Source organism: Hoplias malabaricus, chromosome 6, assembly GCF_029633855.1.
Source record: "Hoplias malabaricus isolate fHopMal1 chromosome 6, fHopMal1.hap1, whole genome shotgun sequence".
Lineage (NCBI taxonomy): Eukaryota > Metazoa > Chordata > Actinopteri > Characiformes > Erythrinidae > Hoplias > Hoplias malabaricus.
Genome location: NC_089805.1, coordinates 5,421,163 through 5,443,270, shown reverse-complemented (window position 1 = coordinate 5,443,270; position 22,108 = coordinate 5,421,163). Strand labels below are relative to the sequence as shown.

At 45.3% G+C, this 22,108-nt stretch overlaps 1 protein-coding gene across 1 annotated transcript; it reads left to right on the top strand.

Moving 5' to 3' along the window:
• The first annotated feature begins 519 nt into the window (after window positions 1–519).
• Window positions 520–20,956, top strand: mast1b (microtubule associated serine/threonine kinase 1b). Its single transcript, XM_066673736.1, has 22 exons — window positions 520–675; window positions 778–853; window positions 959–1,168; window positions 1,723–1,824; window positions 2,410–2,542; window positions 3,481–3,548; window positions 4,787–4,863; window positions 5,131–5,339; window positions 7,872–8,010; window positions 8,730–8,862; window positions 9,006–9,171; window positions 9,340–9,441; window positions 10,255–10,377; window positions 10,480–10,589; window positions 12,545–12,699; window positions 12,842–13,089; window positions 13,188–13,400; window positions 13,501–13,730; window positions 13,873–13,995; window positions 15,050–15,186; window positions 15,280–15,467; window positions 15,768–20,956. Exons 1-22 carry the CDS (start codon window positions 566–568, stop codon window positions 17,357–17,359), a joined length of 4,644 nt encoding a protein of 1,547 aa, XP_066529833.1. The 5' UTR covers window positions 520–565; the 3' UTR covers window positions 17,360–20,956.
• The last annotated feature ends 1,152 nt before the right edge of the window (window positions 20,957–22,108 follow it).

Sequence of the window (22,108 nt, the reverse complement as noted above, 5' to 3'; positions counted from 1 at the left end):
CAGTCACCCGGAGGAAACCCACGCAGACACAGGGAGAACACACCACACTCCTCACAGACAGTCACCCGGAGGAAACCCACGCAGACACAGGGAGAACACACCACACTCCTCACAGACAGTCACCCGGAGCGGGAATCGAACCCACAACCTCCTGGACCCTGGAGCTGTATGACTGCGACACTACCTGCTGCACCACCTAGTTTTTACTATTGAAAAGCAATATTAGAAATAACATAAATGAGTTGTGTGTTTTGCTGTCTGGTTTCTGCATGCTGCACTGAAGACCCTGCATGATTAAGCAGTTCGCTTCAGACAGCTTATGAGCCCGTCTAGCACATCAAGTGGCTCATCTTCGGATTAAGTGGCTCATCTGCATCCGTTATGCCTTGTTATCAATCAAGTGGGAGTGAATTAATGAAGGGCTTGATGAGTGGAGTGCTTTCATTTATTTTTCTGTCGGAGCTCTGAATGAATACGTATAGTTTTTAATGCCTCATATATCTCTCTCTCTCAGTCTTCCAGTTCCTCTCAGGAGCGTCTACACCAGCTGCCCTTTCAGCCCACCATGGATGAGCTACATTTCCTGTCCAAACACTTTGGCAGCACAGAGAGTATCACGGATGATGACGGAGGGCGCTGCTCTCCACATGTACGCCCCCGCTCACGTAGCCTTAGGTGCGGATGCAGTATGTTTATGTACTTTTTGGGACAGGGGTGTAGGATATCTGTATTAGCTCTGTGTTTTCGTTGATCAATCTCCCCTTTCTTGCGTTGCAGTCCGGGCCGTTCTCCATCCTGCTATGACAACGAGATAGTGATGATGAACCATGTGTACAAAGAGCGCTTCCCAAAGGTAAGAAACACTGTAGTTGGACACGTGCACCCATTATTATCAGTATGTATAATATAAATACCTTTCCATCAGTGTTAATGTTAAATATGTATTCATGCCCATCAGGCCACTGCTCAGATGGAGGGGAGGTTGGCAGAGTTCATTCATTCCTACAATCCAGAGAGCGTGCTGCCACTGGCAGATGGGGTCCTAAGCTTCATTCATCACCAAATAATAGAACTGTCCCGGGACTGCCTGACCAAATCACAAGAGGGCCTCATTACCACGGTCTATTTCTATGAGCTTCAGGAGAATCTGGAGAAGTTGTTAAATGATGTAAGTGTGTGTGGACTACGTATGAGGAACCGCTGCGCTGATGTTGTGTACATTGTCTCCCAGCTCATTAATCAGCTTATCTTCTCTTCTTGGCAACCTTACGGTCATTGTAAGGAGCTATGGGTGATGATCTGATTACAGGAGTTGTAGTGCAGGATCATCTGGTAATCTGATTATGTGGGTTAGAGTGGGGGAATATATCCATCTTGGACTTCTTCTCTTCCTCTCTCTGTTAAACAAACAAAAAAGTTTGTTTTCTCTCTCTCTCTCTTTCTGTCTCTCTTTCTCTCTCTCTGTCTCTCTCTCTCCCTCTCTCTCTCTCTATCTCTCTCTGTCTCTCTCTCTCTCTCTCTCTCTCTCTCTCTCTCTCTCTCTTCTCGTTGTATCTCTGTGTTGGTGCTCTCTCTCCTAGACCCTTATGCTGTTTCTTACTATTCATGTTCTCATCCCCTCCCCTCCTTCAGCTTCTCTCTCTTTTTATTCATTTGCCGAAGATGTAAGCAATACGTCATCTGTTTTTAATTTGTTTTACTTTGCCTTACTTTCTCTCTCAGGCATACGAGCGGTCAGAGAGTTCAGAGCTAACCTTTGTCACAGAGCTGGTGAAGAAGCTCCTCATCATCATCTCACGCCCCGCACGTCTCTTAGAGTGTCTGGTGAGACTCTTGTTTTTCCTTCTTTTATCCCCCCCCCCCCCCCCCCGATCGTGCCATTGCCACAGCAGAAAGCTAAATCCTGTTACACCACAAACTTCATTTTCTCTCCTGTTCCAAACTTGTGAACAGCAGCTTTATGTACTTAGGTTGCTGTGTAAAAACCGCCACTGAGCCACTAGAGAAAGGAAGAGACAAACGGAGGGAACCAGACTGTGATTACATTTGCATTTATATTGAAAGTCTTATTTGCCTTGTGAGCGTGTTAACAGCTATCAGCTGCCCCCCTTGAAGCAGCACAGTCCTCTATGAGTCATGTTGGCGGTCGGGAACGGCGGGGCATGGTTTATAATTTTAAGCGCCTCTGTCCAACTATGGCATTAAGCCAAATGGGAAATCCATAATCCGCATTTGCAAATCGATGTTCCCCATACGCGCACTTACGCCTGTTGAAAACAAATTAGAATTAAAGTTGCGCTATCAAACATATCAAAACTCTTAGTAGTTCTCCAGTCTGGGCAGTAACTTGCAGCCTGTAGATCTCAGAGAGATGTGTGTTCATACATAACTGTCCTCCTCTCGTTTTAGGAGTTCAACCCAGAGGAGTTTTACCACTTGCTGGAGGCAGCGGAGGACCATGCCAAAGAGGGACACTTAATGAAAACAGACATTCCACGCTACATCATCAGCCAGCTTGGCTTGACCAAAGATCCTCTGGAGGGTGAGAGAGATATATTTAAAGAGAGAGAGAGAGAGAGAACAGAGGTGGAGATGGAGAAATCTGGTCTTTCAAGGAGGGGAAGCTCAATTTCGGCCTACATCATAAAATGTGTGGGTTTATTTATACGTAAATTCTACCCTCCGTTCCTTTTTAAGTAAATGGTCTGTGCCCCTGTCGTACCAACAAGGCGTCTTTTCCAGGGACTTGACTAGTGTCCTCTCAATGGCCAGCAGAGCTAGGCTGCTTAAACGGCCTTGGCCCATGTGAAGTGTGTCCGCCTGTGCTCCCACGGATCTTTACACCAAAGGATCGCTGATTCGCTCATTTCGCTGTCAATCAAAAAGGGATTCAGCCTCAGACAGATCATCCAATCATCATGCAGAAGCTGAGCGTCCGGGCCAGCCGAGGCCAGCCCACTGCCCCATAGACCCCCAGAGACGCTGAGCGTCCGATGGGCGGGACAAAGCCCAGCATTTATCCAGTGACTCGTCTCGTTTCGCTGCTTCGTTATTGAGCTCTGTGGACACTCAGCGTCCTCACTGTTTAAAGCACTGTGAAGCTGCAGGAATGATTGAGAGGAAAGCTGCGTCTTTACCAGTGATAAAAAACTGATTCTGAACAAAAGTTGAGTGCGTTGTAGTGCATATTTATTCAATGATATGTACACACCACAGTATATATTTGATCACTTATTTTTTTACATTTTAGGGGAAGCTGAGCTTCCCTTGTAGTCTTAAAGCAATCGCCTCTGCTTTCTAGGTATCAGCACTGGCCCTTGTTCTGGCAAGCGTCTGAGCTCAGAGGGAGTTTGGACTCTAACGTATTTGAACTAGCTAGGATACACATTCTGTCTGAACACTAAGCACTTTTGTGAGTCGCTCTGGATAAGAGCGTCTGCTAAATGCTTTAAATCTAACAGCTGGCCTATGTTCTTGTAGAAATGGTCAACCTGGACAGCTATGACAGCGAAGGTCCTCTTACACCTGAGACTGATGACTCTACAGAGGTAAGAACACAGACAGCGTGCATTGAGGCTGTATCAAAGATTTCAGTACCTCGAAAGCCAGGTATCTAGGTGCATCCGTTCGGAGTAAAGATGTTTTCTGTACCATGCCTGAAACTGAGTTTCATATCTGAGTACATATTGAGATATGCACAGTATATGAATATTTATGTAGTTTCTGTATGTCTGTTTATCTCAGGGTGACTATTTTGTGGCCTGACGGGTCTTGAATGATTGTTTGAAATTCTATTTACTCTGTATTCATTTATTTTAAAGAAATAGGAAAGAAATTTTCACAGCAGCATTAAGTGCATTTTTGTAGCTGCTTGTTTGAATGTTAGTGGTTCTTTGGTGAAAAGAAGTGTGTGACTTCTTTAGCAAAACGTTTGAGATTAAAACGTGAATACTTTGTATTTAAAGGTCTTTTAGGCTTGAAATCTGTAACATATTATACATATAAATACAGTAGGTCAATTAGGGCAGCACGGTGGCGCAGCAGGTAGTGTCGCAGTCACGCTCCGGGTGACTGTCTGTGAGAAATGTGGTGTGTTCTCCCTGTGTCTGCGTGGGTTTCCTCCGGGTGACTGTCTGTGAGAAGTGTGGTGTGTTCTCCCTGTGTCTGCGTGGGTTTCCTCCGGGTGACTGTCTGTGAGGAGTGTGGTGTAATATCACCCACACAGAGAGAACACACCACACTCCTCACAGACAGTCACCCGGAGGAAACCCACGCAGACACAGGGAGAACACACCACACTCCTCACAGACAGTCACCCTGAGGAAACCCACGCAGACACAGGGAGAACACACCACACTCCTCACAGATAGTCACCCGGAGGAAACCCACGCAGACACAGGGAGAACACACCACACTCCTCACAGATAGTCACCCGGAGGAAACCCACGCAGACACAGAGAGAACGCACCACACAGATAGTCACCCGGAGGAAACCCACGCAGACACAGGGAGAACACACCACGCTCCTCACAGACAGTCACCCGGAGGAAACCCACGCAGACACAGGGAGAACACACCATACTCCTCACAGACAGTCACCCGGAGGAAACCCACACAGACACAGGGAGAACACACCACACTCCTCACAGACAGTCACCCGGAGCGGGAATCCCTGGAGCTGTGTGACTGTGACACTACCTGCTGCACCACCTTGCCGCCCTATTCAGAAAGTGTGCAGGATTAAGCATTTACAGTTGGCCTGACTAGAATTGTCTCCTTATTTTAGGGAAAGATGAGGGCCATGAAGCCGCCCGGAGAAGCAGACTTCCAGACCATCAAACTGATCAGCAATGGCGCATACGGGTGAGAAACTAAAGGCTGTTATTTTACAACATAAATTTAAATTTGACAACTTGGTGTGAAATGGACAGCATATGGGTTCCCTATTAAACCACGTGTTTAAAAGTGTTTGTAATGTTTACATATCGTGTAATTCTTTATTTCAGTGTCATCCAAATATATATTTTAATGTGATCCAATTAAGTGAAAAGAAACAAAGAAAATATTTGTTGTGAAAAGTGAAAAACAACCTAAAGTGAAGAGTGAAAATGGATGTTTATTTGTATTCAGAGCTGTATATCTGGTGCGCCACCTGGAGACACGTCAGCGGTTTGCTATGAAGAAGATCAACAAACAGAACCTCATACTGAGAAACCAGATCCAACAAGCATTTGTGGAGAGAGACATCCTCACATTTGCAGAAAACCCTTTTGTGGTCAGCATGTTCTGCTCCTTCGAGACCCGCCGACACCTCTGCATGGTCATGGAATATGTGGAGGGTATGATACGCAAACATACACACGCACAAACACACACACTGTTTACAGCTTAAAAATTCCATGGGGCATGGAGTACAGAGTCACATGAAGTATGAGAAGTAGGCCGCTATTTTTTTTAATTGTACAGACTTCAAGTTATTGCTGTTTCTGACTAAGCATTATTTTTCTAATTTCTCATTCTCACCATAAAGTCAGTAATATTGGAAGGAGGGGTGGGCGATATGGCCCTAAAATAATATCACCGTATTTTAAGGTATTTTCATGTGACGAAACAATGAAAAATACTTTTATTAATTCCAAGAACACACTACTGCAACAAAATATGTTATATTGATATTAATGATATTAAATATAAGTAATATATATATTAAGTATTAAATAGTTTTATTTATTGAAAAGTTTTAGTTTATTACAAATATAATTTCAGTCATTCAGAGCCACTTTCCACCGTAATTCACTGTGCCAAAGCAACTCACGTAAAATACTTATGCCATTCATTCATTATCTGTAAGTTCTTCTCCAGTTCAGGGTCGCAGTGGGTCCAGAGCCTACCTGGAATCATTGGGCGCAAGGCGGGAACACACCCTGGAGGGCGCGCCAGTCCTTCACAGGGCAACACACACTCACACATTCACTCACACCTACGGACACTTTTGCGATCCAGTCAAATAACCCAGTCGAACATTAGCGCTTTAGCTCTTCTTCTATATGTATTCACTAAGCTGTGATGTATTGTTTGTGTGATAGTTACAGAGCAGCTCCTTAAGGTCTGTAGCAGATTCAGTCTTATGTTTTTGTGGCTTAAGAAAAGATAAAGCTTTCAAAAGCTACAGTTTTGCAATTAAACTTTCTTTGCTTTGCCTTTAGTGTGTTTATGTCTGTCCACGCAGACTTCTCCTAGTTTTAAAAGAGATTTAGTATTTTAAACAGATGTACTGCAGTCCCCATTTAGAATTTTATGCTACTGCAGAAGACAATAGAAAAGCTATTGAAGTGCACCTGCTAACCCCAACTTCTCGCCTCGGCCTCCTTTTCTTTTGAGGCGCCTCCGACAGAGTTTGAGGAGGTGGAAATAATGATAGCCCTCATTCTGTGAAAGTCTAAAAAGACAATGGATAGTCATAAATTGGGTGCCAGTGTATTATTTGCAAATACGGTTTTATGAATGTGGTACAGCGAGTGGCTGAAAGGCTGGTTTTTAAGAATTGAAAAGCTTAAAAACTTAAAGGCTAAGCACCACTTAATGGACCTCCATGAATATTCCACATTATTGTAGTTACTGACAGATATAAGTATGAATTAAAATGAAAATAGCAGCTTAATTTGCTTTAAAACTGACAATTTTATTAAATTGACGGAAAAACCCGAGCTCGCTACGGAAATTCTTGAACGCAGCCGTGACGTCACTGGTGGACAACAGCTGAACAACGCCGCAGTAAAACACCGTTATGACTGACTGTTATGACAGTATCTAGCTAAATAACCAACACTATTCATGACAATAGCCTAGCGATAAGCTAAACTCAAATGTAGAGGTACCGTTATTCTTGTAAATGTGATCGAAGTCGAACTCGAATTCATCCGACACTATAAACCTCCGTAATGCAGCTACGTAGCCGAGTATAATCTGAGACACCGAGTTTAGCGAGTCAAGCTAACGTTAACTAACACCAACTAAAACAGGCGAAGTGAGTGTCCTTACCCTGTTTACCTCCATGTTACAGAGGCTCTTGAACACCTTTCGTTGGTGTCCTTACATGCCCATATTGTTGGAAAAGCGCCAGTGAAATGAGCTACAGATAACGGAGTGAGCGGATGGTCCTTTCCAAAGTGCCCGTTTAAAGTGGACAAATTTAGTCCATTTTCTGGATATTTTGGGATCTTTGGGCCATTTGTTCACAGATGTCCCACTGTACATTGAATGATTGCAGCCAAAAACAACACACCTTTTCGTCATTTTGCATTAAATTAAGTGCAGCTTCTAGAGTTGTTGTCCACCATCTACGTCACAGGCAAGACGCCTATTAGAGTTTCCCAACACCGTTGTGGGGGGGAGGGGGGATTGGGGGGGTGGGCAACGGTCTTTTAAACCTTATTCCTTGAATTAGTAAGAAATAACATGTTTTCTGACGATCAATAAACACAAGTTAGGAACTCAAACTCCACTGTATTTATTTGTTTGACACTTTCATAGAGCTGCTGCTTAGCCTTTGCTAACCTTATGTTGCAAGGTTTTCATCGTATTACTATAAAAAGCTTTTATACAAAGACATACACACACAAAAATAATCCACAGCTGTCTTCCTGAGGATACAATAATATCATTATTTAATCCAAAAAGTGCCATTAAAATAATCCTTTACCCGTAAATGTTTATGTTGCCAATTAGAAATGGTCAATGTTTGTGGGACTTGGAGTGTGCTTTTGTTTGTAATGTAATGTTTAATATTTTGCTAACAGCATTTCTATTTTATGAAATGTAAATCACAAGCAGACTCAACTAATTCTAAGTACTTGTTTGTGGACCGTTAGGAGGAGACTGTGCCACGTTGCTGAAACACATTGGAGCGTTGCCTGTGGAGATGGCTCGCATGTACTTTGCGGAGACTGTTCTCGCTCTGGAATACATACACAACTATGGAGTGGTGCATCGGGATCTCAAACCTGACAAGTAAGAGAAATTCATGTCCAGGAGTGTTTATCCTAGGGTGATCGTTGTCATTTAAAGACCTTTAATGGTTTTTGTTTTTTTTTCCAGTTTAATTGTATATAATATCTGTAATTGATGAGATTGATGACAGTGCTGCAACGGTGGTTCTGAGACTATAGACAGCGAGTTTAGAAACAAGGAGGTGGTTATAATGTTATGGTTGATCTGTGGCTACAGTGGTTATTACACAACAGATTTTTACATTTCTGGAGCAAAAACTGACTGACCCAGTGAAGCTGAAACTGTGGCAATTACATAATTTACATGTTTCATCCTACTGTGACAGCTGACGTTTGGCTTCAGAAGGTCTGTAATATCCGTGATGGCTTGTCATTCGTTTGCAGTAAAGGTTAATTGGTTTTTAATCCCCATTGCCACTTATTCTGATTGCACAGTGACAAACAAAAATCCCAAAACACACCACTACCACAGATACATGTTGTAGACCAATGTGAAATGGATTACGTAAACTCTCAGAGACAGAGCCTGCTCAACTCCAAACAGGGCACAGTCTATAACCGTGATTAAATGAAAAGGGAAAGTGATTCAAAACTTTTAATCTCTCTCTGTCTGTCTCCCACTTTCCCCCTTTTTAATTTATACCTTTCACTACATCCACACTTTGTACTACTTTCTCTCTCTTCACACCTTTGTTCTCTCTCTCACTCTTTTCCCAATAGTCTTTTGATAACATCTATGGGCCACATTAAGCTGACAGATTTTGGGTTGTCTAAGATGGGTCTGATGAGTCTTACTACAAACTTGTACGAGGGCCACATTGAGAAGGACACCAGAGAGTTTCTTGACAAACAGGTACAAACACACACTTGCTGCACAAGAACTACTCGTGCAGGGCTTGGTCATGAGATGCTTTGACCATCTCATGACCACTGACTATTATTGTGCCTATCACTAGGGTAAATTGCAGAAACTCAGCATGTGACCTTTCCCCTCAGGTGTGTGGCACCCCTGAATACATTGCCCCAGAGGTCATTTTGAGACAGGGATATGGTAAACCTGTGGACTGGTGGGCAATGGGCATCATCCTTTATGAGTTCCTAGTGGGCTGTGTACCTTTCTTTGGCGACACGCCTGAGGAGCTGTTTGGACAAGTGATTTCTGGTGAGCAACTGATTCACTCCATTGTAAAAATTAGCTTAATTCATCAGAATCTCTGTGTTGAGAATCATTTGAAGACTATTGAGTATTAAAAGAACTGTTTAATGTGTTTTCTGAAGGAATAGCATTACAGCCGCACATGTTTATTGAATATAACCTTTGTGTGTGTAGATGACATTGTTTGGCCAGAAGGTGATGAAGCGCTCCCTGCCGATGCTCAGCACCTCATCTCTGCTCTATTGCAAACCAATCCACTTATCAGACTGGGTACAGGTATGCAGTGCTACGTTATACTAAGGTTATTAAAACTAATCTAAACCCTGAAAAGTACTACAAAATAATAAAAAAAATAGTTGCCTCTGGTGCAGCAGGTAGGTGTCGCAGTCACACAGCTCCAGGGACCTGGAGGTTGTGGATTCGATTCCCGCTCCAGGTGACTGACTGTGAGGAGTGTGGTGTGTTCTCCCTGTGTCTGCGTGGGTTTCCTCCGGGTGACTGTCTGTGAGGAGTTTGGTGTGTTCTCCCTGTGTCTGCGTGGGTTTCCTCCGGGTGACTGTCTGTGAGGAATTTGGTGTGTTCTCTCTGTGTCTGCGTGGGTTTCCTCCCACAGTCCAAAACCACACGTTGGTAGGTGGATTGGCGACTCAAAAGTGACCGTAGGTGTGAGTGTGTGAGTGTGTGTTGCCCTGTGAAGGACTGGCGCCCCCTCCAGGGTGTAGTCCCACCTTGCGCTCAATGATTCCAGGTAGGCTCTGGACCCACTGCGACTCTGAATTGGAAAAGCGGTTGCAGAAAATGAATGAATGAGTTACCTCTGGTTCTTTGACAGTCTAAGTGCCTGTTCTGGTGTTCTGGGGCAGTTAGAGACAGCAGTTGGGAGAGACGGTTGAATACGATGCAAGGGGTTCAGGGGTTTTCCTCTGTGCATGCTAGAGCCAACCAGAACACCCTCAACCAGAATCAGAATCCAATTGTAACACTGGCTTTAGGCATAGTTGGGGTTAATGTTTTCCCTGAAAAGCAACTCTGAGTTCTGTTTGTGATTGCGATTTTGTGTGTGTGTGTGTGTGTGTGTGTGTGGGTCAGGAGGTGCATTTGAAGTGAAGCAACATCCCTTCTTTTCTGAACTGGACTGGAACAGCTTGCTGAGGCAGAAAGCTGAGTTCATACCTCACCTGGAGTCAGAGGAGGACACCAGCTATTTTGACAGTGAGTGTGTGTGTGTGTGAGAGAGTGAGAGAAAGTGTGATGGTGTATAAGAGAAGGTGTGAGTGTGTGTCCATGTTCTAACTTCAGTCTGTCTGTTTTTAGCACGTTCAGAACGCTACCATCATGTTCATTCTTTTGACGAAGATGACACTAATGATGATGAGCCAGTAGAGATTCATCGCTTCTCCTCCTGCTCACCTCGGTTCAGCAAGGTTCCTACTCTGTCTTCTCTTTCTCTCTCTCTCTGCGTGCGCCTCACATTTAAAGCCCAATTTATACTTCCGTGTTGAACCTGTGGCTTAGGGAACGCACCGACACAGAGCCTGACGTGCACCACTCCAGAAATGTAACTGTGCGTCACATCAATATAGATCACAACGACTGTGATTTGTCAGAAGTCAGACGGACATTGTTTGTGGAATTACAGGAACATTAACTCCTCTTATACACTATAGAGACCACAGACAGCAGCAAATCCATAGCGAATGATTTCCTTAGACATGGTGTGGGCATTAGGGATGAATAAAAATGTTGAACAAAGGAAATATACGGACGTCTACAGGAAAAAAATAACAGAGGGAGACGCAGGCCCATGCACGAATAACATGCCATTTATGTATTTGTTTATTTAAAGGCACCTCATGTAAACTATACTCTGTCTTAAACAATGAAACCAATACCTAAATAGCACACTTTAAACATTTATAATTCTACTACAATATTTTTTAAATTAATATTATTAAAAATTTGTAATAATATTATTAATAATTGGGCGGCACGGTGGTGCAGCAGGTAGGTGTCGCAGTCATACAGCTCCAGGGGCCTGGAGGAGTGTGGGTTCGATTCCCGCTCCGGGTGACTGTCTGTGAGGAGTGTGGTGTGTTCTCTCTGTGTCTGCGTGGGTTTCCTCCGGGTGACTGTCTGTGAGGAGTGTGGTGTGTTCTCTCTGTGTCTGCGTGGGTTTCCTCCGGGTGACTGTGTGAGGAGTGTGGTGTGTTCTCTCTGTGTCTGCGTGGGTTTCCTCCGGGTGACTGTGTGAGGAGTTGGTGTGTTCTCTCTGTGTCTGCGTGGGTTTCCTCCGGGTGACTGTGTGTGAGGAGTTGGTGTGTTCTCTCTGTGTCTGCGTGGGTTTCCTCCGGGTGACTGTGTGTGAGGAGTTGGTGTGTTCTCTCTGTGTCTGCGTGGGTTTCCTCCGGGTGACTGTCTGTGAGGAGTGTGGTGTGTTCTCCCTGTGTCTGCGTGGGTTTCCTCCGGGTGACTGTCTGTGAGGAGTGTGGTGTGTTCTCCCTGTGTCTGCGTGGGTTTCCTACGGGTGACTGTCTGTGAGGAGTGTGGTGTGTTCTCTCTGTGTCGGTGTGGGTTTCCTCTGGGTGACTGTCTGTGAGGTGTGGTGTGTTCTCCCTGTGTCAGCGTGGGTTTCCTCCGGGTGACTGTCTGTGAGGAGTGTGGTGTGTTCTCCCTGTGTCTGCATGGGTTTCCTCCGGGTGACTGTCTGTGAGGAGTGTGGTGTGTTCTCCATGTGTCTGCATGGGTTTCCTCCGGGTGACTGTCTGTGAGGAGTGTGGTGTGTTCTCCATGTGTCTGCATGGGTTTCCTCCGGGTGACTGTCTGTGAGGAGTGTGGTGTGTTGTCCCTGTGTCTGCATGGGTTTCCTCCGGGTGACTGTCTGTGAGGAGTTGGTGTGTTGTCCCTGTGTCTGCGTGGGTTTCCTCCGGGTGCTCCGGTTTCCTCCCACAGTCCAAAAAAACACATTGGTAGGTGGATTGGCGACTCAAAAGTGTCCATAGGTGTGAGTGTGTGAGTGAATGTGTGTGTGTGAAGGACTGGCGCCCCCTCCAGGGTGTATGCCCGCATTGCGCCCAATGATCCCAGGTAGGCTCTGGACCCAGAACTGTGACCCTGAACTGGATAAGCGCTTACAGATGATGAATAAATCAATATTAATAATTCTAAGTATAATGGCATAGGACAACCGTAAGTATAAATTGGCCTTAACTGTACCTCACCTTTAATTGATTAATTGATTCTGACCTTTTCCACTCCAGGTCTGTAACTACATCAGCCTGTTGTAGGGGGGCAAATTTTGTCGAGTGGGACAGGTCTGATCTGATCTAAGGGACAGTAGATTTTAAAGGCTAATGTGTGTGTGTGTATGTCTGATCTTTAGGTGTATAGCAGTATGGAGCACTTGTCCCAGCTGGAGCACAAGCCGGTGGTGACCCGAAGAGAGCCTAAAGGTCATCGGGAGGACCGTGGGAAAAGAGAGAGTCTGGGCAGTTTCACAATGAGAGACAAAACATGGAGAACTGGCTCACCTGAGATGTGAGTTAACTACTAAAGCTGACTGATATATTCATGCAATAACCTGTACTAAGGTGTTTTATACGTAATATTTTTCTCTGGTGGTGGATAAGTTTTAGAAAAATAATTGTATAATTTATCCTCTGTTTTCTTGTTTTTATAGGAAGCGCCTCTCATGCTCTGAGTCCTCTTTCACCGAGTCTGACTCCAGTCCTCCATCTGGTGCCCGTCGCCGATTCTCAGCACTAATGGACACTCACCGCTTTGCTTCTCCGTTAGAGGGTGAAACAGAGACGCCTACACGGCAGCCGCCAGTCAAAGCCAGGGGAACCTCATTAGAGGGTGCTACCATGCCGACCAGCTCAGGCACAACAGAGTCCAGTTCCGTCGTAGCAGGGGCACTTGGGGGAGGTTTGTGAGGTTATATGTATAATATATATTTCCTATTTGCCTTGATAAGGTATGTAAAACAGTACATAACATGATATCTATATCTTGTTTTGTTTCAGATAAACTGCTGAAGCCTGCTGACGCTGCCATAGCATCTGCACCGCTCCTTGTTCCAGACCTGTTTGGGCCGAGAGCCACAAGCGACCTCGTACTCAGACGAGCACGGCATCACCAACTCTCCGCCGATGGGGAGAAACGCACTCAAACGCGGACTGGCACCAAGGTCATAAAGTCTGCATCTGCCACTGCCTTGTCCGTGATTATACCTGCAGGTGAGACATAACATATATAAGATATTGCATAGCACACTGTGACATTCTTCTTTGCTAAATATTTAACATTCGCTCTGCCGTTTACTTTTACGTTAACCAGTTGAGCCACACGGGACGTCCCCGTTGGCCAGCCCGATGTCTCCCCGCTCCATTTCCTCCAACCCGTCCTCCAGAGACTCCTCCCCCAGCCGAGACTACTCCCCTTCTGTCAGTGTCCTGCGTTCACCAATTACCATCCAGCGCTCTGGTAAACGGTATGGCTTTACCCTCCGTGCCATCCGTGTCTACATGGGAGACAGCAACATCTACAGCGTGCATCACATGGTCTGGGTAAGGGTCCTGATGCATGTTCCGGACAGTGTCAGTGTTCTCGGCCTTTTTTAGTGTGACGTTGGCCAGAGTTATTTGTTGCGTCTATTAATAAACGACATTATGGAAAGGAATAAATCATGTTGCTGTATTCCAATCACAGCATGTGGAGTGTGGTGGCCCTGCCCAGGAGGCAGGTTTATGTGCTGGCGATCTCATCACTCATGTGAATGGAGAGTCTGTCCATGGATTGGTTCATACTGAGGTGGTGGAACTCATTCTGAAGGTAAGAAACTGAAGAATTCTTTTTGACTTGCAGTGGCTGTTAGGACTGAATTATTTATCGTACTGTTATTGTTATTACAATATATACTTTTCTTCAATAAACACATCGCAGTGGGCTTCAGTAATAAAATGGTAAATCAAGTACAGTAGAACCTCTACTAACGAACCTTCCAAGATATGAACCGGGCGTTTGAATATTTTTTGCCTCCACCAACGAACCATGACTCTAGAAACGAACCCGAGCCTCCCCCGAGCCGGCGGCTGGAAATGGCCACTGACCCCAATAGGCGAGTCTCCCAGCGCGCTCAGACTTTTAAGATTAGCAAATTGTAGCTTTAGCAATTTAGCATTAGTGTAAATAGCAGACATCGAAATTCGTGCTAAGTTAAGCCGTATCTACTCTTCATATCCCCACATTCACCGCCTACTCTCCGTTATTCCACCCCACCCCCCACCTCCCGTCATACAGCCAGTGCCTGTGTTACTCCTCCAGCCAGTCGTCACGTCTTCAAGGTAGCGATGTGTAACCACTTAAAACTTTATTATTTCTTTTTTATTACTGTTACCACTGTATTTCTCTTTTATTTTTAGTAACGCTACATGTATTTTTTTACTAATTTGAGAGTGTTGTAAACATAGATCAGTGCAAAACGGGTGACTTTCGGGGTGGGGGCTGAAACACATTAATTGCTTTTCCATTATTTTAAATGGGGAAAATTGACTCGAGAAACGAACTTTTCCACTTACGAACCGGGTCACGGAACGGATCAAGTTCGTAGGTAGAGGTTCCACTGTACATTGCATGGTCATGGCACCAGCATGGACAGAATGTTGTAAACAGAGAACGTTGATGACATTATAGCAGTGATTTTCTCGTTTCAGCAGAGCATTGAAAAACTCTCTTTCACCCTGCTGTCAATTAATTTGAACATCTGCATTAAGGGCTCATGATTTACATCAAACCGCACACAGATTTACACACAGAACCTAAACAATGGTGGCTCTTTATTGTCATCACAATTGCAGTAAAAATGCTTTTTACGTTTGTTGCTCAGAGTGGTAACAAAGTAACGGTGACCACGACTCCATTCGAGAACACTTCCATAAAGATTGGACCTGCACGTAAGCTCAGCTACAAGGCCAAGATGGCCCGTCGCAACAAGAGATCCATCGCCAAGGAGGGGCAGGACAGGTGGGACATCCATATACATACACATTAGTAGTTGAAAATGTGAAGATTTATGTTGTTTTAATGTTAATGTATTTCTTCTTTCCTTCACTGCAGTAAGAAGCGGAGCTCCCTTTTCCGAAAGATCACTAAGCAGTCTAACTTACTGCACACCAGCCGCAGTCTGTCTTCTCTGAACCGCTCTCTGTCATCTGGAGACAGTCTCCCTGCTTCTCCGACTCACGGCCTGTCGGCCCGCTCCCCCACGCAGACTTACCGCTCTCCACCAGACTCTGCCTACCTCGGTTAGTTCCATTAACACAGCTCTCCATGGTACGTGATTTATGTGTGTCTACATAGCAGACTGAAGGGACATCCTCGTGAAATCGGAGGCACCGTGACTGATGAGAAAACTTGGCTTTTACTCCGACACACTTCCTTTGGACACACGTCTGCCGTGTTAACCCAGTATTGACCCATCAGTAATATTTACCTGACAGTAACATAACATTAACCTAATAGTTTCCAGCTGTTAATTTTTATTTAACATATTAACAAGGCATTAACCTAATATTAACAAAACCCTTCACTCCATCTCTCTTCAGGTACATCTTCCCAGAGCAGCTCTCCTGCATCCTCCACTCCAAATTCACCTGCTGCGTCACAGCATATGCGTCCAAGCTCTCTGCATGGTCTCTCTCCTAAACTGCATCGTCAGTACCGATCATCCCGCTGTAAGTCAGCCGGAAACATCCCCCTGTCTCCATTGGCACACACACCTTCCCCAACCACGTCCTCACCGCCCCCGATCACTGGACACTCTGTTGGCAGTTCCAACACCACACAGACCTTTCCTGCCAAGCTCCACTCCTCTCCCCCAATTACACGGCCACGGCCCAAGAGCGCAGAACCACCCCGCTCACCTCTCCTCCAGAGGGTGCAGTCGGCTGAGAAGCTGGGCCCACCCACTCCACCCTCGTTTCCGTCGGCTTCATCGCTATCAGGGTCTTTTGCATCGTCTGTCACTTGTCCAGAGAAGAAAGGAAGCCTCAATGTGGCCATGAGGAAGCACAGCCTGGATGTTGTACATGCCGAATACCGCCGGGAATCCTTCCACTGTGAGCATGCCCTGCAGAGCCTGTTAGAGATCGAAGGAGAAAACTCCCCAGTGCCGCCCACTCCTCCTGCTGCTGAATCGCCCACACACAAGATGGCGGATGTGTGCCGTGATGACACGCTCCAAATGGCAAGCAGGGCAGGGCGGCAGGGATCTCCCTCAAGTTGTGACTCATTGCTGACTGAAAAAGACAAAAAGGCTGAGGCAGTAGGATCAAAGATTAGCGGTAAAATAGAGGCAACCAAAGCAGCTGTTAGCATGAATGGTAATGCGGCCCAGACGTGTGAGCCGGCAAAGAAAGACAAAGCCACATCCAAATCCCAGGCAACACAGCCAGTTCCAAAAGCAGCAGAGAAGGAGTCAGCCTCCTCTTCGAGTAAAACAACCCCATTACTGAAACTTGAGACTGTTAGTGTAGGCTGTGATCCAAAAACACCTGAGTGGCCCTCCCCTGCCCAAAGTGCAGCAGTGCAGGCGCTAAAACATCAGGCAGTGCAGACAATCGTCGGAAAAGGGCAAGAAAGGGGAAAAGCAGGGTGGGACAAAGACACCGTGGCCGGGTCGGGAGCTGTGGAAGTGGGCAAATCTGGAAAGAGCACCCTGACCATGGATGCAGGTGGTGAAAAGGGAGGTCCAGACCTTAAAGCTAAGGGTCCAGTCACGGTGGTAGGTCCAGCCCAATCCAAGTCAAAGGAGGAGAAGCTTCAGGCTCGAAACCACAGGGATGAGAAATCTCTTCTGGAGGTTTTGGACGAGAATTCGGCTTCTCCTTCCCCATCCGCACCATCTCCTAGTCCTAGTGCAAGCAAATCACGTGCCATCTCCCCAGGTGACAGGTCGAGCTTCGTCACTCAACTCACCAGTGTGGCTAAAACAGTACTAGGCCCCATGAAGCTAGGATCTCAAGATGGTGGGAAAGGCAAAGACTCGGGACCCAAAACCGGTGATGATAAGCGTTCAGGGACACTAGGGAAGTCTGACTCATCGTCTGGGGGCCGGCGTGCGCCCACAGGGACGTGGCCTGGCCCTGGATCCTCCAAATCTGAAAAGACCTCCAAAAGCTCTTCGAAGCATTCTTGAACATTCCCGATCTTGGAGTGTCATGCAAGTATAACGGACCGGTCCTACCACACCCACCAAATCAACACGGTACATTTATCCAACAAAGAAAATTCAAGGAAAAGGTGCTTCAACACTGTTGTCGTCAAACCCGTGTACGTGTATAGATGGTGTTTTATGTAGCTGTGACACGATGTTTGTGTATAGGGCGAAGACGCTGTATGTCTATGTAGATGCATGTTAGAAATTGTGAATAAAAAAAAAACAAAGAATATGAAAAAGACAAAACTAAGCAAAGACCTAATGCTCGTGAACATCGTCCACATCCAAACGTCCACCGTATCTGTATCTGTACGGCACACAGCAAGGCGGCTGTCACCCACTGTCGGAGGCGGAACTCGTCAGTCATTTTAGTCATCTCTGTTGTAGCCAGGGAGGGGGGGGTAATGATGGATTTGGAGTTGAGCATTGACCCTTTAACACTGTCTGAAGTTGATCTTCAGCTAAGGTGACGCTAAGGTGGAAACATATACAAGAAAACTTCATCTTTGCCATTAGAACAACTTGAAACTGGTTATTCAGAAGCTTATCAGCAGGTTCTAAATGAAGGCATGCTTCGGTTATTTTACTAAACTGATAACTGAGTGGTAGACTGTGAGAGGGATTGTGTGTGTGTGTGTGTGTGTGTGTGTGTGTGTGTGTGTGTTTGTATTAAAGAGGAATTGCACTGATTTTTTTGTTTCAGAATTCTGCTAAATCCAGATAAGCCATGCACAGTGGTTTGATCTAAAATGCTTCATTAGAGAGACACTTAAACTTAGCAACTAATCTGTAAATATTCATTCATTCATTCATTCATTATCTGTAACCCTTATTCAGTTCAGGGTCGCGGTGGGTCCAGAGCCTACCTGGAATCATTGGGCGCAAGGCGGGAACACACCCTGGAGGGGGCGCCAGTCCTTCACAGGGCAACACACACACACTCACACATTCACTCACACCTACGGACACTTTTGAGTCGCCAATCCACCTACCAACGTGTGTTTTTGGACCGTGGGAGGAAACCGGAGCACCCGGAGGAAACCCACGCAGACACAGAGAGAACACACCACCCTCCTCACAGACAGTCACCCGGAGGAAACCCACGCAGACACAGGGAGAACACACCACACTCCTCACAGACAGTCACCCGGAGCGGGAATCGAACCCACAACCTCCAGACCCCTGGAGCTGTGTGACTGCGACACCTACCTGCTGCGCCACCGTGCCACCCATCTCTAAATTTAGTTTCCTTATTTTACAAAAGGACAATTGAAGCGACACGTGTGCACCTCCTCCTCTCTGAACCGATACTTTAGAGGCCAAAACCTTGTCTCAAACCATTAAAAACAATACTTCAGAGCATTAAACCAACACTCTAAAACGGTGCATTTTATAGTAAATAACGTTAAATCAATGTTTACATCTCTGTAGAATTTTACAACAACAAAAAAAAAGGTGGAATTCCTCTTTAAGAGTTTAGACTGAGCTGCGATTGGAAAATTGACTTGCACAAGAGCAGTACTGTGGAAAAGACTTCTCACGGACTACTGTCGTATCTGAATTTGCACTGGAGGCACAGAGAAAAGGGAAAGGTTAACAGTCCTCCCAATCGACAATGGCCTAACAGAAGATCTGACAGCTTAACAAAGAATATATATTATTTAAGCTGCAGGACTGGGTGAGAGTGTCTTAAAAATAATAATAAATAAAAAAGCCTCAAGGATAGAAAGCGAGTGTGAGTTTAGACGCTGTTTGTAGACTTAGTGCACATAGTGGATTAAAGAAGGGAAAGCTCTTAAGTGCACTGTACATCATCGAGGGGAAAACAATGCGTTGTTTGCGATGTGTCGCTGTTGAATGCACTGTTAATAAGAGTCAGTGAAACTTCTACATATGCAAAGTGTGATATCTCATGGTAAGAGTTGATGTGATGAATATTCTTGAGTCCTTTTGAGGGCTTTTCTTTTCAGACTTGTTACAATGTCATTTCTATTGTCTTTTTTATAGTTATACCACGTCTGTTTGTTGACATCACCTCCATCATTTAGCAAGTGGCAAACTGCATTTCATAATATTATTATTATTTTCTTTTCTAAATGATACATTGCCACTGTTTATTCGTTTACAAATTATTGTTGAGAGTCGACCAAATGTGAGTTGACATCAGGAGTGTCGTCGTGTAGTATCCCGGCACTGCACAGTTTAGTCTTTGTCCTACTCTAGCACGCTTTGATTGATCTCAGAGTCTGCTTCTCAAAGCCAAGGCTGCAGCCTAGGTAGGACAGCACTTTGCAAACTCGTCCGTAGTAGCCCACAGAGCGCATACGATTTAACAAAGCTGTGTGCTGACAACTGTGCAAGCTTAGAGCCTAACTCAAGCATCAGAAAAGGGTACATTTTTATCACAAACCCAAATCAGAGAGGTTTGCTTTTTCACCCTGATTTTTTAAAAAATTTATTCCCCCGTGTGTTAGAGCAGGAAGGATCCTAAAGGACCTTATTTTGTCACTTCCTGAAATTGATCCATTTGTAAAATGCCCCCCAATATTGCCATATTACAAACTAGAAACGTTTACTGCCAACTTTGGAATGCTAGTTAGCTAATGCTAATGCTAGGTTTTGCTTTGGCAGCGTCTGATAGAAACCTTTATGAACCATGATCTTCACTCGAGTCTGTGTCCCATTTTGGTCTGTGGTAGTGCGTTTGATGAACTCATGTCGTAGAATAGAGACTGTTGTCTGTGAACTGTCCTGTGGAGCAGATCCACTCTTGTTGCCGTCTCTGTGTCTAGATTCCGTAGGCATAGATTCCTTTGCCTGAGGCAGTTTCTCTCTAATATATAAAGGACAAAAGTCACTGTAAAAAAATGCACTTTATTTGTCCGTTTAATGGGGGGTCCAAGCACCAGAGGTTTTTCTCTGCTAATATGCATCTCTGTGAATCTCAAGCCGAATAAGGGCGGCTGAGCCATGATTTTGTGTGTGTGTGTGTCTGTGTTTACGACTTCTGAAATTGTAATTATTATTATTTTTTTTATATATTAGTTTGTTTTTTTGGCCACTTGGTTGCTTTAAACATTGGATTCACTCTTACTAAGTCTACCAGATATTACTGCAATGCTAATGTTCACCCATCCGTCTCTTCAATCAGTTTAAGTGTGAAAGAACTGACCTTATATAGTTGCAGTCACATTTGAAAAGATAAGACACTAAATTACCTTTAGTAACAGTGCCACCTGTTGGCCAAAGTGCTTGGACCCCAGTAATTGCTGCGTGCAATTATTATTATTATTTATATGTTTACCTGTTGCTGTATTTTTTTGTTATTTAATTTAATTTAATTTTTTACTTTAATGGAATGTTTTTAATTTGTAGCAGTCTGTGTACTATTGCTAAAAGCATGTTCATCAAGTCTTGGAAATTCATTCATAACACCACATTTTATCAGCGAATGTCTTTGTTTTTTACTCTGACCTTTACCTTTCTTATTTATTTTTTTGTTTATTTGTTTTCTTTCTCCTCAGGCAATGTTTGGAACCAATGCAAAAAGGCTAAAGTGCAGTAATAAAAGTAATAAAAATGGATTCAAATGATTACATTCTCATTGCTTGTCAACTGAATATTCTCTCCTTTTTATGCAAATTTAAATGTGGCATTTCCTGTGCATGGTATATTGGCCATTATTCAATTATTATATTTGCTGAAATTAACATGTTGGAAAGGATCAAATAACCAGGATTTTGTAGTGTCGGAGGGGGACAGTGGCGCAGCAGGTAGGTGTCGCAGTCACACAGCTCCAGGGGCCTGGAGGTTGTGGGTTTGATTCCCGCTCCGGGTGACTGTCTGTGAGGAGTGTGGTGTGTTCTCCCTGTGTCTGCGTGGGTTTCCTCCGGGTGACTGTCTGTGAGGAGTGTGGTGTGTTCTCCCTGTGTCTGCGTGGGTTTCCTCCGGGTGACTGTCTTAAGGAGTGTGGTGTGTTCTCCCTGTGTCTGCATGGGGTTCCTCCGGGTGACTGTCTGTGAGGAGTGTGGTGTGTTCTCCCTGTGTCTGCGTGGGTTTCCTCCGGGTGACTGTCTTAAGGAGTGTGGTGTGTTCTCCCTGTGTCTGCATGGGGTTCCTCCGGGTGACTGTCTGTGAGGAGTGTGGTGTGTTCTCCCTGTGTCTGTGTGGGTTTCCTCCGGGTGACTGTCTGTGAGGAGTGTGGTGTGTTCTCCCTGTGTCTGTGTGGGTTTCCTCCGGGTGACTGTCTGTGAGGAGTGTGGTGTGTTCTCCCTGTGTCTGCGTGGGTTTCCTCCGGGTGACTGTCTGTGAGGAGTGTGGTGTGTTCTCCCTGTGTCTGTGTGGGTTTCCTTCGGGTGACTGTCTGTGAGGAGTGTGGTGTGTTCTCCCTGTGTCTGCGTGGGTTTCCTCCGGGTGACTGTCTGTGAGGAGTGTGGTGTGTTCTCCCTGTGTCTGTGTGGGTTTCCTCCGGGTGACTGTCTGTGAGGAGTGTGGTGTGTTCTCCCTGTGTCTGCGTGGGTTTCCTCCGGGTGACTGTCTGTGAGGAGTGTGGTGTGTTCTCCCTGTGTCTGCGTGGGTTTCCTCCGGGTGACTGTCTGTGAGGAGTGTGGTGTGTTCTCCCTGTGTCTGTGTGGGTTTCCTTCGGGTGACTGTCTGTGAGGAGTGTGGTGTGTTCTCCCTGTGTCTGTGTGGGTTTCCTCCGGGTGACTGTCTGTGAGGAGTGTGGTG